We start from the raw sequence: 19,777 nt of genomic DNA, 5'->3' as shown, positions 1-19,777 counted from the left end.
ATTTCTCCGAGCAAACGCTCTCTGAAAGGATAAATCACTAATAAGAATTTATAGAGAAGAAAAAAATGTCGGGTTGTAAAAACAAGGCAACCTTAGAACGAGACATGTCTTAAGCTTATTATTCTCTACATTCTTAATGAAGTTTGGTCAGTTACTCTGTTAAAAATAACTGTCCAATACGTTGCGGTCACAAGTTTAACCCACGTATAAAGGGATTTTTGGAAAGGACTGAGGAAATGTTGGAATTACGTACAACATGATGAAGTATTTAAACTTAAATGTACGCAGGTAGGTTAAGGCTTCCCGTTGAATATCACAGTGCACTCTCTGCCTTCACGTCTCTGAACTACAAAATATGACGTCATAATGGAAAATGACGTCAAGTCACTGCAAACTTGAGGTGTTACGACGGGGAGAGTGTCATGAACTTTACACTTTATTTCAAACTGCATGTAAAATACTAGATAGCTATTGGAAAATTCACGGGTCGTTAAAGGTTTTTACAGTCTTATATGTCCGAATATTTTAAAAATACACTGCTTACCTACCCTTGATTGAAATTCAGCATGTTCAAAACGCTTATGAAAAATATACTTTTGAAATGTACTCTGTTTTATACCCGTGGTTGGAGGTAGAATTTATTTTGTGTGTATAAAAAGAGTCTGGCGCAGGTGATTAATGAGGATTAATCTGAAAATTTTTGTGGAAATCTGTAAGAAGAGGTTGTTCCCCAACTGAATCTTGCTTGGGAAAAATGTGTGTTGGCTTTGTTTTAATACAGATTACGATATTGTGTGGAAAATACCCTCAAATTTGTAGGTAAGTTGAATTTCTCGGGAAATATTTTGTACCCAAGTAATACCATGACTTTTCCCAAGCACATTTCGGATACACAAGGATACGATGAGTTTATTTATATAACAAAATTTTAATAATTATTGTGTTAATCAGCTGCGCCGAAGCGATTTATATGAAACACTTCAAAAAATGATAAATGACCGTCAGGTGATCAACAAAGTCATGTGATATCATAACAAATATGTTAATATATAGCCGAGGAAACCATTTATATAAATTGGAACCACTAAATTTCAATACTTATAAATTAAAACCAAAACTGACCTCGCAATGACATATTATGTTTTGAGCGCATTTTAAAGCTTCGGGAAGCCTTAACATAGCTGCGTACATTCATAACCCTTCCTATGGTTGCATACAGTAAACACAAGAACATATGTGATGGATTTATATGAGATCAAAATCAAAATCAAATGAAAACAGATTGATCGATATGTACTACATGTATCAAATTGACAAGTTGCTATTAATACAACTGAAACATTCTCTATAAGTTGTGATATACGTAAGCAATTGATCAGAGACTTCATTAAAAGTTTTGGGTTCTAATACATTTAAGACATTCAGGTTGTTAGGATGCCATTGTTTTACTACAATTTTCAAAAACTGGGAAATTCTGCAAAAAGACACAGAACAAATCGGATCTTCTTAAAGTTGAAGTGCAGGATCCTAGTACATGTACATGTAATTATAAGCTTTGACTAATTCATGTTTGATTTTGAAACTACAGTATCATTGTGTTTAAATGCAAAACAAATCCTTATAAGGAAGGATTATTGCGTTTAAACGCAAAGATTATTGCGTTTAATAGCAAAAATTATTGCGTTTAATCGCAAAAATATCGCGTTTAAACGCAAAGATTATTGCGTTTAATAGCAAAAATTATTGCGTTTAATCGCAAAAATATCGCGTTTAAACGCAAAAAATTATTGCGTTTAAACGCAAAAGAATGCGTTTAATCGCAAAAGTATTGCGTTTAAACGCAAAGTGTTTTGGGTTTATTGCGATTAATCGCAATCTTTTGCGTTTAAACGCAATGATTCTTTCTCTGAACTGGCCTCAACGGGCTTCCGTAGTATTCTACATAGTGAGAACTATATGTTTATAATATATCATTGTGGTAAGATGGTTTAGACTTTTTTATTTCTTTGGTGCAACCACTCTCGACTTCACATATTAATGAGTCAAGAGATTTAATTATCTTAACCTCAACAATGATCACTGCACTACAAGTTACAGCCATGTTATAGCTACATTTCCTGAAAATCATTGTTAACATTGATTTAAACTTTCTAATGACGGAGTTTGTTGAACTTATATGACCTGTAAATTACAGTAGCGGGGGCAGGAGCAAATATAAACGATAAATTTTAAAAAGTTTACGTCATTAGAAGATCATTTAAAATGCTTAATATATTTATCGAAAGGTTGCATGATGGAGAGGTAAATATCTTCATTACTGATACTTGTATGTATTACAAGTTTCAAACAACTCTGAAGATTTAATTTGGAACATTCTGAGTCAGAACTTACGGTATAATGGTCTTAACGGAATAATTCACCTGACCAAGCAAGTTCTTTTTCTAGTTCACATTTTAATGTTGTTTTTCTTTCTTTCAATCAAATCCATATTTATGAGTGATTTTTTAAAAGACTAACAGGTTTATCTAATTTAGGTATTTTTTTGTCAAAATAAATCCCTCATGAGCACCTTACCTTGGAATTGAAGAAAGGCCGTGCTTGTTGATAAATTTTATTTTTATTCAATTTTATTTCAAATTAATAATTGTCAATAATAACATGGAGTAATAAGTACCTATAACTGTTGCAATGTACATGTACTTTGTCAATTTGTATTTGTAAAAATGCATATAGTCTTATGTTGTATCGCGTTGACTTGATTTAATCTTTATTATTGAAAATTATCAAAACAATTGGACAAAAGACAACAAGGATTGACCTCTGCAACACAGGGAAAACTGACGTATAAAGACAAGTATAATGTAGAAAACAACAGAAAAATAGCGAGGAAATGAGGTGGGAAGGGAAAAGAATGGACAGAAAAGGAAGAGAAAGGGGCTGTACAAAGTAGTAATGATTACTACTGGTCACTAAAATAATTCTACTTTTTATATTATTACACAGCTTTAACATACGAGGGTCGTTCGATAAATAATACGAAAGGTCATCTAAAAATAGGAAAAACACGTATGCCTGATTCTTAATACCTTCAATCCTTCAAAGCATTCGATTCCCTGTTAACATCTGCACATGTCTAAAGTTTTTGTACCCGTGATCAGAAAACCTCAGCATACTCATCTTTAGGAATGCCCTTTCCATGATATACCTAAAACTGTTAAGTCTTCCATTGATTGCTTTCATGTGTTTTTGAAAGAAAAAAATCTCACAATGGCTGGGTTCTAGCGAATATGGGGGATGGCTAAGCTCTGTAAACTTTCCTTTCTTCAAAATTTTATTTGTTTTTTCTATGCTTATTTGCTGCAACGTTGTCATGTACAGAAAAGGTATCGGTATTTGGACTTGATTTGCAGGAAATCTGTTAAACTTTCCTTAGTGCAATTTTAACATAAAAGTTACCATTGATGGCCCTTTCTTTGGGTGTATATACATGTTTTACTTGACCTTTTGAATAAAAAGAAAACTAATAAAATATATTTGGAGCCCTTGCTTCTTTGCAATAATAGGACAATAATAGGACGACATCTTTCTCTTTGATTCCATATTTTATTCTTATTCTTCCTTTTTGACTAAAAAACGTACAACCATGTTTCGTCATCCATCAATCAAGTTTATCAAATCCTTTTTTGTAAAAATGTTTATTTTTAAATAGGCTATGGGTACATTTAACGTGTGTTTTCTCTCAGGCATTTATAAGGAAATAAGGCACCGATCTGATAGAATTATTGTTAGGTTCATTTCATTTGTCAGAACTCTATAAAATGTTGTTACAATGAAATGCTTCGTGCCTTAGCAATATCTATCAATGTACATTTGGCATTTTAAGATATCATGTTGCTCACAGCATCGATATTTTTGGTGCCCCTACAGATTTCGATCGACTAGTTTGACTGCGGTCTTTTACACAGTCTTTACACAAGCCTTCATTTTCATTTTCTTGGCAGGGGTCATTTTCACATGGCTGTAGGAACCAGGAGGGGGAGGGGGTAATTTTTGTTAGTCCCCCCCCCCAAAAAAATGAAAATGTTTGATTCGAAACACAAATCGAAATTGCTTCCTACGGGCCTGCTCCGTAAATTTACTGTCATCACAAAATATTTCGTGTGTTCCTAATATATTTTTACTACTCCCTAACCCACAATGTAGTCTTAATTCATTAATATCACGTGCACTTAAAGAAGATGTCTTAATTTCAAACGTATACTGATCAAGAGTCATTGAATTTAACGTCATTTCTTTTCCCTTTTCTTTTTCTGAAATATAAATTTTGGCATATACATCCTGTTAGTACTTTTTTGAAAATATCTTTACCAAAGTCGATTGATAAAATAATATCTTGTTATTGTATGAGACCAAACGTTTCTCAGTAAGTAAATCTTTCGAAATATAATGCCTCTAAAATAATAGATAATTGTATTTCTACTGGACAATTTAGTTTTCCATGGTTAGAGATGTCATCAATCATTTGAAATTTTAAAGAAAGGGCTTTCTTCTTTCTTAGAAAATTTCTTTACACATGTTATTGGTTAACGTTTAAGTATTAAAAGCTTTCAAAATTACTCACACACAAAAAAACTCTCATAACGAGAGAGACTCTCATAAGGATATTTAATATTTCATTTAATGAGGACAAAGACGAATAAAACATTTGTTAATATGTGTTATAGAACTTCCTCATTTTTGACCAAACCTTCTGGAGGCAGTTGTGATGTTTATTAGGGAAAGAAAAATCCACACAAGATTTGTAAAAATTTAAGACAAAGGTACATGTATGATCCCCCAACTCAACCCCACCCCAACCCACACCTCCCATTTATATGCGTTCACATTCTCGTTTTTTTATGTTAAACAAAATATATAGACATGGTCTATCCGTCCACATTTTGGGAAGAATATCGGTTTAAAAAAATGTGTGTCTTTGACGGCTCTGCTGTAAGCCCATCGCTCTTCACTGACCTAGTCTAAATGATTATCAATTATACATGTAGTTCTTCAATCTTCAGGAGAGAGGTCATTAACCGTACCATTCATACCACACACTGTGAAATGACAGAACAGTTTATGCCTGAAGTATATATTTGTCAACTTCACATGGAACAATAATTTTTCAATGATTTTATGATCATTTAATTCAACTTGGAAATATAACTATTATCTCTCGTTTGCTTTGTTTTTGTATTGTAAATATATACATGTATATATATTATTGATATTTTCTTATGCCCCCGTAATCAAAGATGCATGTAGTTTTTCTCTGTCCGTCTGTCTGTCTGTCGGTTTGTCCATAAAAAAACTTTAACTTTGCTCACAACTTTGGTTAGAGCTATTGTTTTCATATTTCTTTTTTATTGAGCAGATTATATATTCCATTTGACAAGACCTTTCGTTGGTACCAACTCATTTTACCTCTTGACCTTGACCTTGGAGTGTGACCCACTTTTGCAAAATTTTACTAAACTTCAGCCTGGGTCATAACTTGTGAACGGTTGGTGCTAGGGCTTTCCACATATACATGTGTATTCCTTGTGATAAAACCTTTCCTTGGGTACAAATATTTTTTGACCTTTGAGTTAGACCCACTTTTGAAAAAACTTTAACCTTGAACATACTTTTTGAATGGTTTAAGCTAAGGCTTTCATATTAAACATGTGTATTTCTTGTGACAAGACCTTCCCTTGGGTACCAACAGTTTTTGGCTCTTTGACCTTGACCTTGGAGTTTGACCTACTATTGAAAAGCTTTGACCTTGTACATAACTTTTGAACAGTAAGTCTAGGGCTTTCATATTTCACAGGTATATTCCTTGAGATAAGACCCTTGGGTACCAACGATCTGGACCTTGAGTTTGACCTACTTTTGAAAAAAAATTGACACTGTCCATATCGTTTGGTTAGTGCAAGGGCTTTCATATTTGACATGTGTTTTCCTTGTGACAAGACTTTCCTTTGGGTACCAACAATTTTGACCCTTTGACCCCGACCTTGAAGTTTGCCCTACTTTGGGAAAAAATTAACCTTGGTCTAAACTTCCTAGGGCTTTCACATTTCCCAGGCATGTTCCTTGTGATAAGAATTTTCTTTGGGTACCTATATTTCTATCTCTTGACCTGGAGTTTGACTTGCATTTGAGAAACTTTATCCTTTGTCATGAGCTGCCATCAGTGTTTCACAAATACATCTTGTTTTAAATCTGTAATCAGCTTATAACAAACATCGGGTTGACGAACTTTTCATTACTTACACATATATTTGAAGTCTAGACGATCCATCAGGGACAATTTAGCACTTAGATGTAATAAATTTTTAATACAGTAAAAAATAAACAAGATGCCATGTTTTATTTTGGAATGAAATCATTATCGGACAATAAGCCTGTTCTAATGGTGATAATGTGGCCATGTCTTTATTAAGGCGTATAATTTATCTCCGGGGCAAGCCGTCTGCCCGACATCACGGTGACCTTTTAACACATAGTTGTGAGTAATTCTTCCGGTTTTTAAGCCACAATCAATCAGACTCTTCACTGCGTTTAATGCCAGGTTGTTTGGTGCATGTGAAGTGAAGTCTCCCATGACACAAAATCCTTAAAATGGTTGAAAAGAAAATACGACAGTTGATATTTATTAATGATTTAAAATGAATACAATGCAATCCGTTCACATTTTTTTTTTTTTGGGGGGGGGGGATATATTCATCATCTAACAGGCGCCCACGGTGCGCAGTGGTAAGAGCATTCGCTTTAGAGTCGCGGCATAAGGGGTTGATCATAACGTGGCGGGTTCGAAGCCGCTGTGCGACTTGGAGACCGGTTCTTCGGATAAGACCGTATAGACCGAGATCCCAGTAGTCGCAGTCGTAGTAGATGCTGGCACGAAGAAGATCCCTCACTGCTCAAAGGCAGTAAGTGCAGGGTACAGGTCTAAATTCGCAGTCCTCCATCGGCAAGTGCTGGTGTCTCAATATAAGTGAAAAATTCTCGAAGGGACGTTAAACAACCAAACAAAATAAACATAATATTATAATAATATAATAAAATTTAAATTGTACTCTTCTGTTTTTACAAACTATGCAGAAAGTTTTATATCTACTCAGATATAAATGTCAGTATTTCCTAAAGCAAACATTTAACCCACCTAGTCCATCAGTGTTATGGTGCAGGGTGTGGGCCCCAATTGTGTTCCATCCCCGACCCTCATAAATGTTTCCATCCTCCCCAATAACGAAACTGTAGCCTATGTCGGACCATCCTGAAAAATAATTCACCATTAGATTCCGATTGTATAAAGTACTTAATCAGTCCGTGAACACTTCTCGAAGTAGAATGTTTTCTGGTTGTGGATAACACCTGTCAGGCAATTATTCCAAAAATAAGGCTAACTATATAAAGCAATCGTATAAGGTATAGAAATTATAGAATTGACAAATTCACTTTCGGACAACGCTACCTCTACTTTACGGATATCAAATTAAAGAAATGATAATAACCTCGTCACCACTAAGATAATTAAAAAGGGATCTGATAGTCTTAACCATGCAATGCAATTGTACCGTGTGAATCCATGTGATAGTTCTGGTAAGATTGGACTCGTTTAATGCATTCAGCTTTTGTATGACAGCCAGGGGTGGCCCCATGATGAATATAAACGTGACCAGGAGTTGCCGGAAGTGCTCCGTTATGGTGGGTTGGAGCACGCGCACCCCACTCGCTACGACTGATGATGGTTGGGCAACCAGAGGTGGAATGAGTGCCCGTATTATGAGATGTTGTTACTAAGGAAACAAGAGAGAAAAAATATAATTTACTTTGTTGTGAAAATCAAGATTTTTATTACATAATCCATAAAGGGGGAGAAAAGATTGGATGAGAGATAAAAATTGAGGGAGGGAGAAAGGGGGAAATAAGGAATAAAGAAGAAGGAGATAAAGAGTTCGATAGGAAGGGAAATAAGTAGACTAAAGGGATGGCAGAAAAGAATGGGAAAGGGGGGCTAGAGAAATTATTCCTTTTGTCCACCTATACCACAAACACGTCAGAATTAAAAATAGGGTCCCTTTATTATGAATTAAAAGTAAATCAATTTTTCTTATATGCAAATAATACATCGCCTTTGCCTTGGCCTTACGTGAACAAGATTTGAATGTAAGGTATGTTGATGATATCCAACCATTCTGTAAAAAAGAAATCAAAAACGATATAATATCGCGTCATAAAGAGCACTCGCTACACAGGGTGCGGTAGGTTTCAACAAATACTGATTCACAATGCATAAAATATTTTGAACTATCTGAAATTATTATGTCCTTCTTGTGCTATCTTATCGTACCTGACCGTGATAGTCCACATTGGCCCAGTGCATGCCACCGGCTGAGTGCAAGTGTCCTTTGAATGCAAGACATGTTCCAGTAGGCAAGGTACCCAGTATGTGATGAGTTGTACCAGCCCCCGATCTGACGTGTACGTCATCTGTTGCACATGCGCACTCACTTGCGATTGAGTTTGTAATGTAGCAACAGAGAAGTAGTGAGGAAATTCGGAGAAATACAACAAGCTCCATATCTCACGTACATAAGAAATATAATTTTACACAAAACATCAATGTGTTATGATACGCAGGTTTTCTTCAACTAATTTCTGACACCAAAACTATGGTCCAAAACTTGTAAACACTTTTTGGTTCTATATATAAAAGAGCAATTATATACTTTGAAAAATACATATTTACATAACAGTTTTGATCCTTTAACAACCTGTAAACTATAGCTAGTTTCCATGACACCTAGAGTTTGATGCATTCCCCCATGCATCCATATTAACCATGGTGGCATATGATTACGTTTCACCTTAAGTTTTAGCATTAAAGGGGCCTGGACACAGTTGCATAGTTTACAATTTTAAACGTCTATTTTTATTCAAAAATAACTTCAGTTTAATAATTTGAACTTACATGAATATTCTAAGAATTCAATGACAACGACATTCTATATATATCATGTCAAATACCTGTGTTTGTAAACAGGACACAAGCTCTGTAATTATAAGTGTTTACGTTTTACCGGGTGTGTTCAATTTGTTTAGTCTGCATACATCACTGAGCACGGACTGTCAATACTGGTGAGTTGGTTTTGCTTTCTCGCATTTCTACTCTGAACTTTCTGGATTATAGTTTTTCATATTTTTTTCATTAATACACAACAAAATTTCTACTTTTCTTAAGTATTACGGATAAAGTTTACTTTGTGAAAGTGCAAAGATATTTGTCAATCAAACGCGTCCCGAATTTCTAATTTCAACAATTTCCAGATTAAAGAAGTTTCTAAACACACTTTTAACATATTTAGGTATGAAATGCTCTGGCAACATATAAGTCATGATATTGTTTAGAAAATTTTAGAAAATATGAGCTTCAAATCTGTGTTCCAGCCCCTTTAACAAAAATGTTACCTTACGTGCGATAGCATAGTCCTAATACGAAAAAAACGGAATCCTTAATATTTAACTTTCACGGAATCCCTCTCTTTATATAAAATTTGGTCATTATACACATCATGTATATAACAAGTAATAATGATTCTCTCTTTGCATTTTCTTTCCTTTTTGAAAACTGTATATAGATTTAAGATATTCACCATAGGCCAGGATCAAATGTCAGAAGCTTCTTGGAACAGTTTATGGACAAAATAGTTATCTGTATGTAACCTTATCAGTAAATGTGGCCCGAGATTCTAAATAGATCTACATAACTGCAGGACACACAACATGTGTGTTGGTTTAGTGAAACAGTACTATGCTGATAAAAAAACTCCAACATATACATTTCTGCTGGATATCGCAAAAATGTAGCTGTACGACTATACATTTGAGTATATTAAGTCCAAGATACAAAAAATCTTTTATTATATTAAGAAAATGTTATTCTATTATATAATTAATATATCTCGAAAAACATTAAATGTATACATTGTTTTATCATTGATCTGAAAAGTGACATGCTTTGTCAATGTCAGTGGTGGTAATGTGGCCAGGTCTGGATCAGGGCATAAAATTTGTCCCCCGGGCAGCTGGTCTGTCCGACATCACGGTGACCCTTCAGTACGTAGTTCTGGGTGATTCTTCCCGAGTTTACTCCGCAAGCTATCAAGCTCTTGAGAGCGTTTATTGCAAGATCATTTGGTACGTGTGAAGTAAAATCCCCCATCACACAGAATCCTAAAATCATTATTTGAAAAATCCAATTAGTTTTTGTATGATCACAGGTAAGGTGAGTGGTAATGGTCAATATAAATAAATAGTTCACCATCGCACCATCGACGTTTCGTTCGATAGTGCCATGGAGCAATAATGAGATGACAATAAAGCAATGGTGCAATAGCACGATGACATTGATGCGATGGCGCCACAGTGTGATGACGATGGCGCGATGGTAGGATGAAACGATAGCGCGATTACGTGATGGTGCGATTACGATGGAGCGATGGTGCGATGACGAGAAGCGATACTGGCTCTCGCTTCGGTGTTCTATTGCTCCGACGACATCGCATTATCGTGCCATCGCATCATCACGCTATCACTGCATCGCATCATCGTTATTGCACCATGGCGTCATGGTCATCGCATTATCGCGTCATTGTGCCATCGACCCAAAAGTCGATGCTCGACCGTGCGATAGTGAACTTCGTGGTCCCATTCGGATTCCGTAATCTTTGCCTCTGAAATCTGATATTGTGAGTACAATGTATATGTAGTTTGTGAACAATGATCCTCAAGGCAGCACGATTTGCCTACTGCTAGTTTTGAACAAGATTTTTGTTGCAGTGATTACTTTTCACTTCATTTTATTAATATAGTCCTTTTTAAAGAAAAATTTTAAAAAAACATATATAATAACATTTCGATCTGACCACTGATCAAAATGACATACCTAGACCGTCGTAATTATGACCGTATGTATGGGCCCCGATCTCGTTCCATCCACGTCCCTCGTAAATATTTCCGTCTTCCCCCACAATGAAACTGTATCCGATGTCGGGCCAACCTGATAAAAGAGACATACTTCAAAGACAAGTTTTTGTACAATACAATGACCCCCAATTCTGGCATTATAGTGAAACATTCTATTCTGAAATCTTATTTTTTTATACTCATCAAACTTTAAAATTTGTTAAAGAGATTGCTATGTTGCCAAAATGCTTGGCTTCACTGGGTTTTTTTAAACAGCATTGGTCGCAAAATAAACTATAAAATTAATTAAAAACTTTTTGGATTACTGTACTTCTTTTCTAGAATATTTCATTGATCAATTGTTAGAATGTTTAATTAATGGATTGTTACAACGTTTAATCAGGGCTTGCTAGAGTGTTAATTTTAGTTTGTTTGAATGTTTACCATGGGTATCCATGTGGTAATTTTGGTACGACTGTACTAGCCGTATACACTCTGCCTTATTGTGACACCCAGGTGTGGCGCCATGGTGGATATAAACATTTCCTGGCACCGCCGGAAGTGGACCAATCGGATGCTTAGGTGGGCGAGCATGCCACTCACTTCGGCTAACAATTGAGGGACAACCGGAAGTTCCAGAACTTGGAGTATGCGCGGTTGACACTACAATTTCAATACATAGCCACAGAAAGTAATTATTATTATAAGTGGATTTTTTATGCATTTGGTGTAAAAATAAATAAAACAAATTAATCTTTCTGAAAATTACCTGGGCGAAAAAGTTCAACAACGATAGAAAAATGTGAAGCCATTTTCAATTTTTAGTTGGCCTTTATTTTACTTACATGAACAGGTTCTGAACGTCAAATAAGTTGCTGATATCCACCCATCCTGAAGAAATATCTATTGGTTAAAATGTGTTGCTCGGCATGTAAAAACATGTAGATGACAGATGTGAGCCCTGCTGTAAAAATAAACTTTCTAATGAATAATATTATGCAGACAAAACAAAGTTTATCATATTTTCTTGACCTGAACATGAACCAATAAATTGCAGCTCTTTCCATTGATCAAATTTTGATTGTAAAAATTCCTTCGCCAAGCGCTCGCCATTTGAAGTGAAAGTTGCCGGTCATTCGGGCGAGACCTTAAAAACCGAGGCCTAGTGTCACGGTAGGCGTTGGCACGATAATAATCCTCACTGTTCAATGGCTCTGAGTGCCGAGTAAAGGTCTAAATTTGAAGCCTGTCTCTATATGGGTGAAAAATTCTCGAACGGGACGTAAAACAACATACAATCAATGCAATCAATCAATAAATGATTTCAAAAGCATCTGCTATTCAAATATGATTCCTTTTCTGGCACGTAGTATTTTTTGAAAGCGGGGGAAAGGGGGAGGGGGGAAGAAGCAGCCCAAAAATATATTTGACTACATACCTGAAAAGTATTTGAGAAGCAAATGCAGAAATAAAAAGCAAGACAGAAATTGCCCAAACCCAAAAATGGGTTGGGAAGGTGGGCTGATAAATTGCAACTTTTTTCCATAAATAAACTTATAATACATAACCATGATAAGATTTTACTGAAAAGCAACAAAAAAGGTGGACAACCCGTCTGTCAATCTGGCAATGAATATTTTCAAAAGTATAAGGTTATGTCTGGGAAAAAATTAGAGAATGAGGCAAGTAAAACATTAAAATAATCTCTTACATATGATAGTTATAAGAATCAAAAGTAAGTAAAACATAAACTATACTAAATTTATACACAATCCAATAGTTCTGCCTTACTTACCTGACCGTGATAATCAACATGAGCCCAATGTGTGCCGCTTACAGTTGTAAGATGCCCTTTGAATGCAAGGCATGAATCTGTAGGAAGTGTACCCAGAATAGCATGGCTTACGCCAGCACCGGATCTGATATGAACATTTCCTGTTGCGCATGCGCATTCCTCGGCATTAGAGTAGTTAATTTGGTAAATGTAGAAGAGGAAGAAGAATCTGACTAAAACGTTCATTTTGAAACTGTCACAATTTTTTTTAGAGATCCCTCGCTATAAAATCATCAATGAGACACTTCCTGCAACAAGAGAATTAATCAAACAAAGTACCCAAAAAGTTGTATGCTGTAATATGATTCTTTATTCTTTTCATCAAACTACAATGTATTAAATATAATATATCAACAGATATTTTTAAGCTCTTTCTTGTTTTTCCCAAAATAAACTCATTCATATGATTTAGGTTTATTTAAAGCTTTTATAGATACAATTCATTTTTACTTCTTTATTGGACTTAATCTCTCTCTCTCTCTCTCTCTCTCTCTCATATTCAGTTATCATAGCACGGTTTCTTCACTAGGTTTAAGGAATAACTGTCTTATTTTTTGGATTCATAATGTGATCAATCGAGTGGCTTGCGTGATAATTTGCATAAACGCCGAAGGCGTTTATGCATAAAATTATCACGCAAGCCAATCGATTGATCATCGTCATGAATCCAAAAAATCTGACAGTTATTCCTTATATTTACATGCTCCTGATTCTGCAAATTCCCGTGCTAACAGCCCCGCTTCTGTCTCTATTTGTCCTGCCCCGCACGTGATTTTTTTTAACCGCGCCTATCGATGAACCAGTAGATTTATGTAGAAATAATGTATTTTTACAATTTGTAATTTTATCTCGGACAAAGACATTGGAAATGTAAATATAATTGGTTATATCTCAATATTCATACCACCGTCATTTACAGAATGTACATGTATGTGTACGATAAGTTTCGTGTCACGTTTTCTGTCTTTGTAATAAAAATTGTATATTCTCTTATAGTCATTTTATCTGAAAACATTCAATATTGAAATTAACACAGCGATAAAAATACAGTTTTAATTGCATATTCTACCTACCCCAGTCTCAAATCAGCTGTAATTCCACAGCTTGTAAAACCCCTGTGACTGTGATCTATTAATGTGCAACCTTACTTATCACGTGTTATATTTCCGTTTAGCTCTCAGATAAAAAATTTTAATGTATATCATACGGAATCAAATCATGTGATATTGCGCTTATAATCGGTCATATTTAGATGATAATTATGAACAAAAATTAAATATCTTTTCCTTCCTCGTCTTATAGATAAGACCTCAAGAAAAAAGTTTTATGAGTTGAGTGTGCCCTTATAGTTTTTGTTATGTTGTTTTACTTCCGATAAGATTGTTTTGTTTGTTAAAGAGTTAAAAGATGAACTTAGAAATTATCAAGAGCAAAAAAAAACAAAGAATCATAGACGAAGAAGTTTTCACTTTTATATTTTGTTATACAGTTTATAAAGATAGGATAATGCGATATTATAATGATTTTGGGGCATCTTTAAAAAAAATAGTTGCTTGCCCCCTCCCGACTGAGGATAAATAAATTGTGTTGATAGGTAGAAAAAAAAATGTTCCAAAACATTGCAAATTTGAAGTTAAAATAGTTATTTACAGGCGAGAAATAAGTTTAAAAAATTGTTTCCTGGGGGTTAAAAAAAGTTTTGAGTCCGGCCGTTTTAGTCAGTCGTTCAGGAGAGGGCAAACAAACATTTTTTTTAAAGATGGCCTTGTGTACTTACATGTATTTTTATTTATATAATTATAACATAATTTTTTTGATAAGTAATAGCATTAGTAAACACCATCAAAAAATTTATGTTAAGTTATTATACATTGCATGAAAGATCTCACTACAATTCTGTTTTCATAAAGATGTACATTTCTTTATATCGTTAAAGTTTGTTTAATTAAGTACTTATCAATTTCAAAGCTGTCTTCCAGAATTTCTCAATAAAGAAGTAACTAGTCAAAGATTATGGGAAAACAATATCCTTAAAATTTGTATAAAACGTCAAAATTTTGGTGGCATATATCCCCTCCCTGCATGCATGATAAATTGTCTAAGCATACAAGAAAAGAATGTCAATTTAAGATAATTATGTCTGCAAGCAAGAAAATAATCTTATTATGCAAGGTAGAGAATCTGATTTATTTACTTACTAAATTTATTTCTTAACGCCAATATCTAACACCATATATGCAAGGTGCAACATAACTATGTTGTCATGCGACTTATTTATGTCAACATGCGAGTTAATTATGCTAACATGCGACTTATTTAAGTCAACATGCGAGTCAATTAAATTTACGTGCAAGATAATTATGCTCATATGCAACTATTTTATGTCAACATGCAAAATAATTATGTTGACATGCGACTTATTTATGTCAACATGCAACAAAGTTAATATGAAAATAATTATCTTGAATGTAAACATAATTATCTTGCATGTAAACATAATTATCTTGCATGTTGACAAAATAAGTAGCATGTTGACATAATTAACTCGCAAGTCAATATAATTATTTTTTGCATGTTGACATAAATAAGTAGCATGTTAACGTAATTATCCCGCATGTTGACATAAATAAATTGCATGTCAACATAAATAAGTCGCATATTCACATAATGATGTCAACAGAGACTGGCGTTAGTAAGTACATTTACCGATATTAAAATCAGATTTTCTTGAAAGATTTGTACTTTGCATGTCAACATAATTATCTTGCATGTAGACATAATCATTTTGAATGTTGACATAGCTTTCTTGCATGTTAACATAATTTATCTTGCATGTAGGGGCAGAAATATTTCACCATACAAAATACAATAGAATGAAAGGTAATATTTGCAAGCAGGGTCATTGCAACGACAATGGCGTTTGCGAAATGCTGACTTTAGACAAGATTGAAACAAGCCCTGTACTATCAACTAACTTATCAAAAGCCTGTCTCGATTAAAACATTGATCGTCTCTCCAACAAGCTCTCGTGTATCGAATCATTTGTACGTTTATGAAGACACGAACACCATATACTGGTAATAGTATTACATGTATACGATTAAGAGAAGTTAACGGTAGAAAAGTTGAAGACACCATGTTAGACTTTTATGTCAGTTGTTAATATTATTAGTTTCAATTCAATTTATTTATGTAACAACATATTTTTAAGAACATTCCAAACTTATCTATTAAAAAATCTCAATGTGTGCAACTTTTGGGTCACCATGGTAGCAAATACTCCTACGTGGTTTTAAGAGATGAGCGTTTTATTGTTTCGAGTTGTCCACTCGTTCATTTGTGTACTATCACTTTGCTTTTTATTTGTTTGTTTGTTTGTTTGTTTAACGTCCCTTCGAGAAGTGGGGTTTGGTCAAATAATTTATCTTCTGGTCCAAAGGCGCTCTACCGGAACTAATGTAATTTTTTTTATATATGCTGGTGTGATGTTTTCATCCTTTTTCCTCATCAGTCTCCTCGCTTGCTCTTCAAGCATCGAGAAAAAATTCGCTTATATTTGTAGCATCAGTTAAAGTCGTTTGAACTTCGATCGTAAATTTTCCTGCTACAAGGTACTGATCAATGACATACAAGGTCTTTAATAATTAGATTACCCTAACATATAGTGAAGTACCTTCTTTAACACTTCCCTTTGAGAATTAAATCAATGCATGAGTACAGCGCAGAGGATTTACTGCCCCTAATCAGTTACGAAAGTTTTCAAAACTGTGGCCTTCAACTCGACATAAAGATATAGCGACGACCTATTATCAATTAACAATAGTTATTTCCATTCATATGTCGACACGATATATCCTAGTGATTTTGAAATAAAAGATACCACAGAGTCTGATACATCTGTTTCACATTTGGATATTTTACTAGAAAAAGACACTGATGGTAACTTAATAACCAAACTTTATGATAAACATGATGACTTTAGCTTTTCAATCGTCAACTTCCCTTACTTATGCAGCAATATACCCTTATAACCTTCATACAGGATATATATATCTCAGCTGATTTGATTACGCCAGAGCATGCTCTACGTATGAACAATTTCTAAAAAGAGGTAAATTATTGACAAACAACTTGATGAAACAAGAATATCAGCCGTCTCGTTTAAAGTCATCATTTCGTAAGTTCTATGGTCGATACAATGACCTTGTCGGCAAATACAATATATCATTAAGTCAAAAGCTGGCTGACGTTTTCTATACAAATTGCTAAACCATGATTTATACACTAAATTGTCTACGGATTTTCTCGTTATTTCCCGAACGTGACAAGAAGTACACAGTGGGTGTGACCGCTCGGCAGGGGATGCTCACTCCTCACCTGATCCCACCTCTGATGTTTTAAAGGTCCGTGTTTGCTCTGCTCCTGATTTGTATTGTTTAAATGGGCTTTTGATCTTGAATATTTTTCGTTATCTCCATATATTTCACCTATACAGGCAAATTTATATCCACGTCAGGAGAAATCACTGTAATGTTAATACATCTATCATTCCTGTGAACATATAAACTTTCCTAATGTTGGAATGCAAATATAGAAGTCACCAAGACGACCATCCCTTTCTAATATGATATAGTCATGGCTCTTCTTTGTCGTCAATGTGTTCCATTTTGACATGTATTCATAAAACCATTCTCAGACTGTTCCCTTTGAACAAATGAGTGAAATGAAATGTAGACGGGGGTATATTTTCTGTGTTCCGATTTTTAAAACGTATATTAACTTTTTGTGATATTGCAAAACTTCTCTGTTTTCTTTATCTGGAAGTATGAATGCAAAAAAAAAAACATTTTAGAGAAATATTAGAATCACGACATTGAAACTGAAGAAATTAGTCAAATAATGGTTACGGTTGTGGGTATGCAGAAGTGGAATACTTTCTGTTTGCCCTTTGGCTTTCAATATCCCGTTGTCTAAAAGATTTTCAGGACATCCCTATTTTAAAAGGTACGACTTGAGACAGTGACAACTTTTCAGACTAGATGCATTGTCACCAAAATCAAAACTGTCTTAACTATCACTAAATTAATAAAATCCCATAGCAAAAAGAAATGGCATTTTTTCCATTTTATCTCCATTCATTCAGCATTTTCTACCCATTTTTCATTTCAAAAACATTTTTCCTACATTTCTCGATCTTTCAATTTTCCAAAACCATTTTTTCAGAACCATTTCAAAACCATTTTTGTTAGAAAATGCTTTTTAAATGGTAAATTCACACCATTTTCTCTCCATTTACTTGAGTAAATGGAAAAGAAATGCCAATTTGGTGATCTAACTTGCTTGAGCTTGCCATTTTTCTTCCATTTATTTTCTGAGAAATGGAAAAATGAAGAAATGGTTAGTTTTAGGCATACTCTTAACCCTTAAGATTTGTCAGCAGTTAATTGATGCCAGGTGCCAAATTTGTATAATGGGCCAGTGGCTATCAGATTTCCTCCCCAGCTCTGTGGTGACCGCCTTTTTCAGTTATTTTAAACATTGGACAAGAGCACTTCGACCTAGCTGGTAGTGATGGAGCTTAGATGGCTGAATTATTCTTCAAGGAAGATTGGGGTTTTTTTAGTGTTTTTGATGCTGAAAAAACTGTACATTGATGGTCAAAGCAGAATTATAAGATTACTAACTTCTTGGAGGATGATTATGTGACAGTTTTAATGTTTCTAATAATCGGGAGTGGTGCAGAAGAAATACAAGACATTTACCATCACTGAAAGGGTATTCTTTTTGAGAAGTAAGTATAAATATGTACATATTTTTATTAATGTCAACAACAGAAAAATGCTTTTTCCAAAGAAAACATGTACATTAGGAGTGTCCACTGATCATGTTGATGCAATAATTAATTTATAAACCAATCTAGTTAAAACTAATAGACTGAGGGACTCTATTGTAAATTCTTAATAACTTCTATTATAGTTATTTTGTAACTATTTTCTTGTTCAATTTTCTCAGGTAAATGGTTAAATTTCTTCTGCAATCTATTCAACCTATTAATTAAGTCATTTGTTTCTGATGAAATAGTGAATACAGGCAGGGCAATACTTGTACATGTTTACTTAAATTGTTCATGAGGACAAACTTTGTAAAAGTTATTGGATTAATGCTACAGGAGTAATGATCAGCTGCAGTAGTGAAAAAAAATGTGACAAAGCAGTTTTCTGTTCTTTTCTCATTATGCATTTTCTTTTATTTTTAGAATACGCACTGCTTGCATATGGAAACCAAAAGGAACGTGGAAACTGTAAATTGTCAAAGATGCAGACTACCATTATTCAGATCGAGTTTGGAGAATCCATCAAAATTTCTAGGAATGCAAAACCAAGTTTGTGATAAAATAAAACATTTGACCTTTGTTTCATGACTGACTCTACTACCAAGAAGATGGATTTTTAAAGTGCTTATTCTGTTGATATTGAGAACCCAGCTTTTTTCATTATTCAATTATTGTAAAAATGTTTTTAAAATGGATATTAAATGGTTAAAACAAAAACCATTTATTTTTCATTTTTCTTCTCGTTTGCATAAATGGTTTTGGAATGGTTAATTTGCATGTTACAAGGCCCAAAAAAAAAAAGGAGCTTGAATGGATGTTAAATGAGGTTTGAATGGAAATAAAATGAAAAATGGTTTTTAAATGATAATCCTTTCTGTTGAGAATTCTTGAAAGTGTCGACGATATAAAATGGCTCCCGAATGGTTTTAAAATGGTCAGAAAAGAAATGTCTTTTAAATGGTATTAAAATGGATTTCATTTTGATAAGGGTAATTTTCTTTCAATCATACAATTTGATAGTTATCTGAAAAAGAAACACGGGTTAAGATATTCACAGCAGTGATGTAATTTAGGCTGGTAACGACACGGTGATTAAACAGTGATTAACACTTCAG

General features: G+C 34.1%; 2 protein-coding genes across 2 annotated transcripts; both read right to left on the bottom strand.

The window, feature by feature from the left end:
• Positions 1-6,397: 6,397 nt before the first annotated feature.
• Positions 6,398-8,611, bottom strand: LOC133198635 (peptidoglycan-recognition protein SC2-like). Its single transcript, XM_061334679.1, has 5 exons — positions 8,381-8,611; positions 8,180-8,225; positions 7,605-7,826; positions 7,190-7,303; positions 6,398-6,639 (listed from the first exon to the last, which is right to left on the bottom strand). The coding sequence occupies exons 1-5, from the start codon at positions 8,609-8,611 to the stop codon at positions 6,434-6,436; spliced, it is 819 nt and encodes a 272-aa protein (XP_061190663.1). The 3' UTR covers positions 6,398-6,433.
• Positions 8,612-10,018: 1,407 nt separating this feature from the next.
• On the bottom strand, positions 10,019-13,022 carry LOC133198634 (peptidoglycan recognition protein 1-like). Its single transcript, XM_061334678.1, has 5 exons — positions 12,791-13,022; positions 11,841-11,886; positions 11,440-11,658; positions 10,976-11,089; positions 10,019-10,263 (listed from the first exon to the last, which is right to left on the bottom strand). The coding sequence occupies exons 1-5, from the start codon at positions 13,013-13,015 to the stop codon at positions 10,058-10,060; spliced, it is 810 nt and encodes a 269-aa protein (XP_061190662.1). The 5' UTR covers positions 13,016-13,022; the 3' UTR covers positions 10,019-10,057.
• Between the last annotated feature and the right edge of the window lie 6,755 nt (positions 13,023-19,777).

Source organism: Saccostrea echinata, unplaced genomic scaffold, assembly GCF_033153115.1.
Source record: "Saccostrea echinata isolate AGI-Se365-2 ecotype Australia unplaced genomic scaffold, CSIRO_AGI_Sech_v1 ptg000033l, whole genome shotgun sequence".
Classification (NCBI taxonomy): Eukaryota; Metazoa; Mollusca; class Bivalvia; order Ostreida; family Ostreidae; genus Saccostrea; species Saccostrea echinata.
The sequence above is the reverse complement of the archived record's forward strand: the minus strand, read 5'-3'. Positions and strand labels throughout refer to the sequence as shown.

What these genes read in the sequence shown, in the direction of transcription:
- LOC133198634 (XM_061334678.1), bottom strand. Translation starts at nt 13,015, where the DNA reads ATGAACGTTTTAGTCAGATTCTTCTTCCTCTTCTACATTTACCAAATT. An exon ending in GACGTTCAGAACCTGTTCAT is followed by an intron (nt 11,659 to 11,840) that starts GTAAGTAAAATA and finishes TTGAAATTGTAG; the next exon opens with TGTCAACCGCGCATACTCCA. An exon ending in TTACCACATGGATACCCATG is followed by an intron (nt 11,090 to 11,439) that starts GTAAACATTCAA and finishes CTCTTTTATCAG; the next exon opens with GTTGGCCCGACATCGGATAC.
- LOC133198635 (XM_061334679.1), bottom strand. Translation starts at nt 8,611, where the DNA reads ATGGAGCTTGTTGTATTTCTCCGAATTTCCTCACTACTTCTCTGTTGC. An exon ending in ATGTGGACTATCACGGTCAG is followed by an intron (nt 8,226 to 8,380) that starts GTACGATAAGAT and finishes TCTTTTTTACAG; the next exon opens with AATGGTTGGATATCATCAAC. An exon ending in CCATAACACTGATGGACTAG is followed by an intron (nt 6,640 to 7,189) that starts GTGGGTTAAATG and finishes AACCATTTTAAG; the next exon opens with GATTTTGTGTCATGGGAGAC.